This window comes from Solea solea, chromosome 7, assembly GCF_958295425.1.
Source record: "Solea solea chromosome 7, fSolSol10.1, whole genome shotgun sequence".
Lineage (NCBI taxonomy): Eukaryota > Metazoa > Chordata > Actinopteri > Pleuronectiformes > Soleidae > Solea > Solea solea.
The window spans coordinates 19,566,758-19,577,989 of record NC_081140.1 but is presented as its reverse complement, the minus strand read 5'-3'; the positions used below and the strand labels follow the sequence as shown (position 1 = coordinate 19,577,989).

At 44.6% G+C, this 11,232-nt stretch overlaps 1 protein-coding gene across 1 annotated transcript; it reads left to right on the top strand.

Moving 5' to 3' along the window:
* The first annotated feature begins 941 nt into the window (after nucleotides 1-941).
* On the top strand, nucleotides 942-10,088 carry dlc (deltaC). Its single transcript, XM_058634822.1, has 10 exons — nucleotides 942-1,215; nucleotides 1,550-1,792; nucleotides 1,936-1,996; nucleotides 2,303-2,560; nucleotides 3,477-3,665; nucleotides 4,396-4,565; nucleotides 4,658-4,874; nucleotides 7,512-8,253; nucleotides 8,522-8,636; nucleotides 9,206-10,088. Exons 1-10 carry the CDS (start codon nucleotides 1,165-1,167, stop codon nucleotides 9,209-9,211), a joined length of 2,052 nt encoding a protein of 683 aa, XP_058490805.1. The 5' UTR covers nucleotides 942-1,164; the 3' UTR covers nucleotides 9,212-10,088.
* The last annotated feature ends 1,144 nt before the right edge of the window (nucleotides 10,089-11,232 follow it).

Sequence of the window (11,232 nt, the reverse complement as noted above, 5' to 3'; positions counted from 1 at the left end):
CTGCTGCTGAAGAAATGGGACTTCTTCTTTGAGCATGGCCGGTAATTCAGAAAGTGCTGATCTGTACTGGGACTTTCATGCACATCCATCTTTATAGAATTTGAAGAGAATGGTTCAGAAATGAGAGGACATGTAGTGAAAATACATCGTTAGTATCAGAGGTCAGAGGAGAATGACCACAAGACACAAGTCTTTGAAAGCACAGCATGTCAAACATGAAAGCAGATGAGATACAGCAGTAGAAGACCACTCCATGGCCACTTTATTAGGTACACATGGTACATACTGTATGTCCACTAGTATGTAATGACTGGTGTCTTGACTGTGAATGATTCTGTATTTTTGGCACACAACAAACTGACCGTCTATAAAAGATGTGTGGTGTGAACCATGTGAACGTCAGGACATAAAGGCGGCGTTTGGTCGCTGCTGCTGTCGCCTGACAGTTTGTTCTATTGCCCTGCTGTAATTACCCCCGAAACCCCCCCGCCCCCAACCCAGCCCAGACCCCGGTGGTGACCCCCCCCCCCCCCCCCCCCCGTGCCTCCTCGGCTGTGCACACTGTAAGAAATGTCTGTACACTGTGCGCGAGCTTCGTGTCAGTGCAGGTTGAAGTCAAACAAAAAAAGTGCGTGTTTGGCAAACAGTCCTGGCACTGATGGGAAGCCTCGCGCCCATGTCGCTCCTCTAGTCTGACGAGAAATCGCACATTATTTTCTTTTTCTTTTTTTGAGTTTCACTTTGACCTGAGCAGGTTCAGTGTCACAACGCGTGCTAAAGAGGAAGAGGAGATGATGATGATGATGAGGAGAGTTTTCAGGTGGACATTTTTTGCAGCGCCCCCTTCCTCCCCTCCCTCCCATCCCTCCTCCTCCTCCCCCTCCTCCTCTCCTCTGTATAAAGCTTAGGTGCGACTTCAGCTGCTTCAGTCCAGAGTTCAATCACCGCGCGGAAGTTTACTCTGTGTTATTTCCACTCCACTCTCTTACGCACACACGCGCCCACACGGACTGTTGCTCCTGACTTGTTTGTCTTCTTCTTCTTCTTCTTCACGGAGCACTGCGTATTGTTTTTCTGTCCTCCTCCTCCTCGTCTGGAGCCGTTTTGGATTTTACGCACTGATCCTCTACGGACCTGCGGCTCCGGCGCCCTCCGCCCGCAGCCATGTCGCGCTTGCTGCTGTCGTGTCTCCTGCTGTTTGTGTCCTCGCGGACGGTGAGTTCCTCTGACTGCACCGCTGGTTTCTGGAGACGCTGGAGTTTTGTGCAGACGCGCGTCTTTACGCGCGGTGGCTCGAGTTTTCTCCCCACTGTGTGTTTGATTCCTGCGGCACTTGAATGACTTAGAAGTGTGGTGTTGTATTTGTGATTCTCAGGTTATCTGCGCGGTGTAATTCAGCTCTATATAAACACAAACGATGCATAATTTAAAAATAAACCCGCACTGGTTGCACTCATTTGCGTGTATATTTTGCGCCATTTGCACATATTTTCTGTTTGATCAGATAAAATTCAGTGTGATTTACCCCGCGCTCACTTGACTCCCTCAGGCGCTCTCCTCCGGGGTCTTCGAGTTGAAGATCGACTCCTTCACCAGCTCCCGCAGCGTCTGTCGCCCGGAGTCCCGGGTCTGCCAGGTCTTTTTCCGTGTGTGCCTGAAGCATTCACAGGACGTCATCAACCCGGAGCCTCCGTGCACGTACGGCACCGCTCTCACCGAGATCCTGGACACAGACTCCAACGCCATCTCCGAGAGCGCGCCCATCAGGGTGCCTTTTCTCTTTAAGTGGCCGGTGAGTGACGGCAACCCTTTTGTTTTTATGCATGAGTTCATGAGACATAATAGCATATGTATGCATGTATGTAAATGTAAATTTAATCTGCACTGAGCGCACATGTGTTGATGTTCATGTGTGGTTCCTCTGTTCCTCCTCAGGGAACCTTCTCTCTCATCATTGAAGCCTGGAACGCGGAGTCTTCAGGCCTCGAGTCCACAGGTAAAAACTACTGCTGCTGCAGTGACACTGCTTCACCGCCAGGCGGCGACAGTGGCGCTGTTTCCTCACATATGAAGGAAGAGGAGTGCATGAATGTTTACCACGCACAGTTGTGGTCATGTGCCTTTTCATGTTTCAGTAGGTTGTGTATATATTATAAAAATGTCAATGTTTGTACAAAAGCACGAGTTGCAACAAAGTAAAGTCCTACTTTAAAGTGAAAATAGGAAGTGTGTGAACTTTGCACGCTCATTAATAAAATGAACAAAAAGTTTAATCTGCGTTGCTCTGTCCCTCTTCCTCCAGAGAACCAGAACAACCTTATCAGCCGCCTGGCGACGCACCGCCGCCTCACAGTCGGAGAGGAATGGTCTCAGGACGTTCACTTCGGCAACCAGAGCGAGCTGCGGTACTCCTACCACGTGGTGTGCAACGAGTTCTACCACGGCGAGGCCTGCTCCGCCTACTGCCGGCCCCGCAACGACACGTTCGGCCACTACACGTGTGACGATAGGGGGAGCCGCCGCTGCCTGGAGGGCTGGAGCGGCGAGTACTGTACTTTCCGTGAGTATAGCCGAACTTTGACCTTGCTGTGTGTGAATGTGTTGTTTGTGAGGACCATGCTTGTTTTCTTTGTTTTTTTCTTTAGAATTTCCTTATTACACACTATCAGTGACACAGGCCAGAAAACTACAGACTGCTCCTTTAAAGCATTTGTATGTTGTGTGATATATATGTATATATATCTCATCATATATACATCATCTCTCACAGTGTAGGGACTTTTTTTTATCATAAATTACATTTACATATGGATTGTGTATACTCATGATTTTACAATGCAGCAGACTTTAAATGTACAGACATTTAATGGTGTCGTCGCTATGACATCAGTTACAGTTAGTTTGGCTCCAAAACTGCCTGTAAAATGGGAGTTACCCCCGCCTTTTTTTGTGAAACTGGGGGGGTGGGGGGGAAAAAGGGGACTTCATCTTTTTGTCCGGCAGCCTTGAAATTGTTAAGTCAAGCAGTTGTTAATGCCACCATCACCAGCCCTGGTGCCTGTGGAGGACAAAAAAAATAAAATCTTAGAACTTCTGTCATGTTCAGTGTATGTGTGTGTGTGTGTTGGCTCCTTTTGTTTTGAGCTCAACAATGGGGCCCCTGCTTGGCCAGGGCTTGGCCCGCCCGCCCGCTTTACTGGGGACACGCGCTGCAGCTTAATGCGCGCTGCGTTGCGTGAAAGGAGACAGCATGTGCTGCTTTTGTTGTGTGGGCCAGCTGCTTCACTTAGTACTTAACAAGCACTTGTAGGTGTGTTTGCGTGTGTGTGTGTGTGTGTGAGGCCCTGTGAAGGGGAGGGGCACTGTGGTTTTGTAATTTGAATGGAGAATATGAGACACACATGCACTCATACTAATATTCTCTCCCCCTTTCTCCCTTTCCCTCTCTTTTTTTTCACCTCCCTCCCTCCCATCAGCCATCTGTGCCACTGGGTGCAGTAAGAACGGTTTCTGTGAGTCTCCCGGGGAGTGTGTGTGCAGGCAGGGCTGGCAGGGCAAGCGCTGCGATGAGTGCGCCCGGCACCCGGGCTGCCTCCACGGGACGTGTCAGCAGCCGTGGCAGTGCAACTGCAAGGAAGGATGGGGAGGCCTGTACTGTGACCAAGGTGGGTTCAGCCTCACAAACACACACACACACACAGTCCAGGCCAACAGGTCAACGTGCAATCACCAGTTCTGTTCATGTCTTATTTTGAGTAACAACAGAGCCATAATGACATCTCACCATGTTAATTAAAAGTAACAACCTCAGATAAATACTCTGTTGGAGTTGGCGTCGCATCAACTGATGGAAGTCTTTTCGTTCCATCGCTCCCTCTTATTTACACAATTATTTTTCTGTCTTTTGTTTCTGTCTTTTGTTCGCAAAGCTTCTCACCTTTACGTCCACCTGCGCTTTCAACATTGCGAACACATTGTTAAGCCGAAATCGACTTGAAGGGAGCTGTTGCAGATTTCAAGTCTGTGTAAGTTGAAATGAAGTGAAAGAAAAAACGTTGCCCTTGACCATGGCTTTAGTCACTGAAGAAAAGTGGCCGTAACTTAAACAGCTGCTCGTTGAGTTAACGTCACAGATACTGATTTTTAGAATCGGGTTCACAATCAAAGGTGTTTGTCATCTACATATGAATTAATAAAAAAAATTAATAGGTAGGCTCCTCACATGGTCGTTAATGAACACTTAGCTTCATGGTGTCCCACAGGGCTCTATCCTCGATCCTCTTCTTTTTTCCCCCCAACTCGGCACGTGTATCACATCAAACAAACATGTTCATAGAACTGAGGCAGATTCATTAACCAAACGTGTCTCCTTTGCTCTTCTTTATTCCTCTCCAGACTTAAACTACTGTACCAATCACAAGCCGTGCCAGAACGATGCCTCGTGCACCAACACTGGACAGGGCAGCTACACCTGCACCTGCCGACCCGGGTTCACCGGCAAGAACTGCGAGATCGAGACCAACGAGTGCGACAGCAATCCCTGCAAGAACGGTGGCAGCTGCAAAGTAAGTCAGTGCGCCGTTGATGTCGAATGTATTATCCCAGATTCTTTTGGAGATCTTATCTCAAACGTTTTCTCCTCCCGTCTCTACCTTAGGATATGGTGAACGATTATGAGTGCGCGTGCCCTCAGGGCTTCTACGGGAAGAACTGCGAGACCAGCGCCATGAAGTGTGCGGACGGGCCGTGCTTTAATGAAGGGACCTGCGTGGAGAATGCCGCTGGTGGCTACAACTGCCGCTGCCCTCCCGGATTCACCGGCTCCAACTGTGAGAAGAGGCTCGACAGATGCAGCAGCAACCCCTGCGCTAATGGTACAGCCTGTTGTTGACATCTGTTTATTTGCGATTTCACATACAAAAACACTTTTCTTTTACCTGTTTTTAACCTCTTCTCCATCTTGAAGTTAGGGTGAGGCAGATTTTTAGTACTAGGTAGCTTTAAAACTTTTTGTTTGTGTTTGGCTCATGTGTCAGATCCTGTTTTTACCGACTTAATCTGATGCAGAGAAGAAACAGAGAAAAATGTATTTTTTCCTCCACAGTCACAACAACTAGTGTCGTGTGTGATTTGTGTGATACATTTTGCTGCAGACGACTGATATAGCTTGCAGATATGTGGTCCTTTGGTCTCAGCTCCAGACAAAAGTCTGCATTTCTGTCTGAGACTGTGACAAACCGATTTACTTTAAGATGAATTAATTGCTCTTTGAATTGATCGTTCATACATGACACCAAATAACTTCCTCAGTAACGTCACATGCCCCGCCCCCTCTTTCCACCAATCGTCTGCTTTGTAACAGCTGCAGAGAAAGCGTGTCCAACTCATCGTGTTGTCGTGCTTCTGCCAAACCTTGTTCATGTGCGGTTTAAACCAGATCTGAATTGATGTAGGGAACCTGGTGTTGTTAATCTGGAATAATGGCCCAGGGGGGCGAATTCACAAGATTGTATTGTAAGTCCTGTGAAATGGAGACGCTGTTGTGCTGAAGTGGAGCGATGTTGGCGCTTGGTCGTGTTTTCCTCGTCAAACAAGATAGAACAAGAATTTTATCGGGTGAGGGTGAAGTGTGAACATCTCAAGAGTGGGAAACGGTTCTGTTTTCAAACTTAGCTGACTCTGCAAATATACATTCTTTAAAGGGACATCTCACCCAATTGTCAGGTTAAAACTGCTCAAAACCTAGACATGATTTGTCCCCATGGAGACCAAAACCTGGTTAAGACTATGACTAAGATTTGAATTATGGTTAAGTTAAGGTTCTGGATCATTTCAGTCGACCAAACCTGTGTATGAATCTGTGTGTGACTTGTCACGTAGAAGCAGATGAACTCGTCTTATCATCTCCTGTCTGATAACAAACCTCTTTCGTTCTCATTGTTGCGTCTCTCAGGACGCCAGCCTCTTGTTTACTACCTGGTTGCACTCTCAAGAGTCCGGTGTACGGGAATGCAGCTCTGGCAGCAGCAGCAGTTCTCGTCCGGTCTGGTGCACTGCTCGTTTCTGCAGAGCTGCACAGAAACGTTTTACAAGATTAATGAGCCAGTTTAAAACATTTGTGTATCGTGCACATTGAACCTATTTAGTACAAATTAGATTCTGCTTATACAGTTGCTCAACATCCGTCTTCAGTCTTTGCTTTCGTTTTTTTGAATGACCTGCAGAGACATGAAATTTGCCTCAGAAAGGAATCCATCATGATCAACACTCTGTTTGATTGTGACAGTCCTTCAAATGGTCAATCTGCTGTTTATATTACTCAGAAACCTCAAAAGGCTTGTTATAGCAGGTCAAATATCCCATTACCGCGATTTATTGAAATAAGAGTGTTGTTTTAATCGGGAACTTTCATGTCTCTGCAGGCTGATTTCTGCTGCCTTGTACAAAAAGCTGAAACTACACTCACTGCTGAGTGACAGTTCACCAGCTCTCAATTGATTTCTAGTGAAATTAAAACGAGTCAGAGACTAAAAAAAATACAGTGCATCGTGACCATTGTTTTCATAGGAAGTCTTTTCAAGAGCAGGATAACTGACGACTGTCAGCGTGGGTTAGTAAGACAGAGCCGTTGTATAACTGGCGTTGCAAAATAAAAGAATATCAATGAATCTCACAGAGAATACACGTTTGTGCTGGCTCTCAGAGGATCTCAATTCAGCCGTCAGTCCTCCCCCAGGTCTTCATTAGCGTGTAGAAACTGCTGCCCGCTTATCTCACATCTGCAGTCATTCCTGACTCTCAGTGAGCCTGAGAGAGGGCAAAAAGTTTGTAGCCGTGCCGTGTTGACTGTGTCTGCACAGGATGTCCAAATATGGAACTTTTGGACATTGTTTTTAGTTTTGTAGACTTTAGACAACCCCAGAGTTTCCTCAGTTTCTTGTTCCCTTTATCATCTCAGTTACACCTTTGCATGCAATGTGACGTCCTTGCTGTGGAAAACATCTCAGGACATTTCTAATCATGCACATGTTTCTCTCCTGATGAAAAGCATCTGTTTTGAGGAAAAAAAAGGCTGAAATAAACAAGTTCCACTTTTCTGTTCTGCACTCCCCGTCCCCCCTCACACCTTCCTCTCTGTCTCCTTCACTTCTTCCCTTTAAGACTCTGTAATCATAGTCTGACTGATAACCAGTGAAAGAATGTGTCCAGCATCTTGACAGCTGGTGATAGCTGTGTTTGTATCATGTCGACAGCATCCTAATTCCATCCATCTTGTTTCTGAACGGCTGTTTCTACTGATCTATTCCAGTATTCCTCAGTATTTCCTGGTGAAGTGTGTGTCAAAGTATAGAAAACAGTTGACCCTGACATCTTGTAGATTATACCTTCAATATAAAAGCTGCATTTTCTTATTGCATAACAAAAGTTACGCATTAACTTTCTCCTCAAGCCTCTGTGTTGGTATCTTCCAGTTTTGTGTTATTAACCGTTCCGTCTCTGTGTCTCTGCAGGCGCTCAGTGTCTGGATCTCGGTCACCGCATCATGTGCCGCTGTCGCCAGGGCTTCATTGGATCCCGCTGTGAGACCAACATAGACGACTGTGCTGGCAACCCCTGTCGTAATGCCGGCACCTGCATCGACGGCATCAATGACTACACCTGCGTGTGCACACTTGGCTTCACGAGTAAGGACTGCTCTGTGCGCGCCAGTCCCTGCGACCACTTCCCCTGTGATAATGGTGGCACGTGTTACACCCACTTCACTGGCCCCGTGTGCCAGTGTCCGCCGGGCTTCATGGGCGCACGGTGTGAGTATTCCGTGAAGACCATACCAACCACGAAACCCTACGTCCAAGACGATTCCTCTCCTGCCCTCATCGCCGCTGTCACCCTCGGCCTGGTGACACTGACTCTGCTTCTTTGTGCTGCGATTCACATTCTGCGCCAGCTACGCCGCGGCAGGGAGCTAACGGCCATTTCCAGGTCGGTGAAGAATGACCTGGAGGCGGTGAATAACCGCAACGCAGTGATCGGCGGCGGTGGACCCTATAATGGGAGTTTACCAGGAGGACCACTGAGCAGCCTGAGAGAGAAGGAGGCCTTCCTCATCCCTGGAGGACAACTGAAAGTGTCCAATAAAGACGCGGCGTTGGTGGAGAAGGGCAGCGACAACATGGCCATGTTTAAAAACAAAATGGCAGACTGTAACCTGGCGAATGAGGAGCAGCGCATGGTGAAGAACAATTTTGACCTGTAAGAAATTATCATATGCTTTATAACTTTATGTGTGTGTGTGTGTGTGTAGGCTCTTTAGCTGTGATGCATCAGTGAATACTTAATGTCAATCATTGTACCCACAGGCATGTGTGTGTGCTCTCATTTTCATCCTTTAAGTTACAGCATGTTTGTTTGTTATTATCTGATCAGTCCCATGTTCACAAGCCTTCAAGTGTTTTAGTTGTTTTTGTTGCCGCCTCAAACCCCGTCTCACTCACTCACTCTCTCTCTGTCTCACTTACAGTAAGAAGTGTGACCCGTCCATCGTTGTGCCGCCTCCCACTTATTCAAAGGACAGTCTGTATCACCCTGTGTTCATCATCCCAGAGCGGATGGAGCAGTGTGTATTTGCAACTGAGGTAAGAACACACACCACCTACAGAAACACACACACACAGAATTATTATTTTTTTATTTTATTGACCCTGTGTTCGTCAGACTTTAATCAAAAACAACCAAGAACTGGGATTAGAGATGAAATAAAAAACAGAATCTGGATATTTTTTAATTCATCAGAGAATATGGCTGACAGAAGATACTTATGACTCACATATTTTATGAAGATTTTATGTTTATTTACATATCAAACCACCGTCACATTGGTCTGATGGTTAATTCATTTATCCACATTTTGACTGACTCAATGTTAGAGTTGGAAATATATAGATGTATACAGTATAGTCATATATTTACATTCTTCAAAGTCATGATTCCATTACAAATGGAAAATTACATGAAAACAGCAAGAAATGTAGGTTGTGATGTGCAAAATCTTCCTTCATATTCAGCTTTATTTGCATCTATTGTCTGACCCTCATATAAAATAGCTTTTTGAATGAATCTCCACATATTTTGTTTATTTGGACCATAAAGATGTGATCACATCTTATGCCGATGACTAACCGCTGTTCTTCTGTCTCATTCTCAGGTGTAACCTTCAGTTTTCTGAGCGCCAGTGGAAGAAATTTCATGCTGAAGGCCAGACACATTTACTGTCCAGGACAGTTCACCCACAGGGTCTATCCTACACATGTTATTTAATTTATTATTTATTGCCTCCCCCTCAGTGGAAAGAAACAACAAGAAAGGACTTGTTTTTTTTCAATTCTAATTTTTTTGGATGAAAAAGAAAAAGAGAGCGGTGGAGGAGGAGAAAAAGGATGAAAGACTGAATGTCCGGCATTATTTGCACTATTTATCTTTTTTTACATCAAATCTTAATATAATTTTCTGTCTGTATACCTGAATTTTGGATTTTGGATCAATCGTGAAAGAAAGATGTGAAGAGATGAAATCGAAAGACTGATGCCTCATCTGTGCTTCCTAATCACCTGAAGGACAGAATGTTTCATCCTCAGATCATCTCTATTTAGAAAACTGAAATGGACAGTTTCTGAGTGGCTTCCTGTTTTCGCGCCACGCTTTTTGTTTTCTTCGGAAGTGAAGCATCACATTGTTGCCTATTAGTAGAGCATAAGCCTTACAATCACCGTCCAAGCTACGAACTCTTGAAGTGCCTCTTCTTCTGGAATCCAGCGAAGGTTTTTCGTGGACGTCATAATCAAACCTGCTTTTTAAAAGCCTAGAAAACTCTTTCAGATCACCTGGAACAGGCTCTCTCCAGTCTTAGACACAATCATAATCTGAGTCCTAGCCCAGATCCTAATCCCAGTCTGATTGAGGTTTCAGGTGAATTGGAGAGACTTTATATTACTATCGGCAATCAACTGTTTTCCCTGCTATGACCTCATGAACAGATAATCTACGTTAACTATACGAAGTCAAACCTGCCAGATTCTAGCCAAGCTGGATTCACTTTACCAATCAGTCTCTTAGGTTTGTCTTTCTATGAGTGTACACCTTCTTTTTATTAAGTCTATGCTTCGTGTTTTTTTTTAGAAAGTTTTTCTATGAATCAAAATGCCTTAATCCACCACTGCTGTGACAGCAAGTAAATAGAAAACAATGTAAACACCCACACAACACTCGCTCCTGAGTGTCGTTCCTCTATTGTACAGTTAAAGAAAAAAACATTTTATAGCAGTGAAGGACTCAAAAGTGAGTTTTTATTATTTAATAATTTTTACCTAATCCATTTGATACCAAAAATATTTTTTTCCTGTGATGTTGTCTTTGTACTATCTTTGTTAAGTTAAGAAAACAATGCAATGTGTACATAACCTCCAGAAGATAGTTTTCCTATTTAATTTGACTTTTGTATATAATTTTGTATTTATGAAAGAGAATTGTATATATGTCTATGTTAATGTGCCTAATGTCCCAGTCAAAATCAAGAAATATATTTTTTCATAAATAAATTAGAAAATAACACTAACAATTTTCATATTTTCTCACTTCTTTTTTGAAACACATACTACATACATCATAAGTGATGACAAACAGTAAGACGTTGTGATGTGTGGGGTGGGTCAAAATATCGATTTGGTGATATATATCGTTGTCTCTCCTCGTCCACTATGATACTCGATACGCTGGGGTAATATCGGTATTTCAATTAACAAATTAAATGCTCTGAAGTAAACAGTCGCTGTCAGTATCACTCACTGGGCGTCACTACTTCATGTCTCCTTGTCGTATGCTAGCTTAGTCATTTTCTTAGTTTAGATTAGATAAGCCACATTGCTCTATAGCTTCACTTTACACGCACGAAAGTGTTAATTGGCCCTCTGCTAGTCTCACCCCCTAACTGTTTAATAGTAACAGCTCATTGTGAGATATAACACAGACATTTCGTTAATCCTGGTCCTGGGGACACACTGCTCTGTGTGTTTTAGATGTTTCCCTGCTCCAACACACCTGGCTCGTCACCAGGGTTTTGAATCAGGTGTGTTGGAGCAGGGAAACCTGTAAAACATACAGTGTGTCCCCAGGACCAGGATTGAGAAACACTGCTTCAGATCACATGTCAACAAGGTAATGCACTATACATTTAGC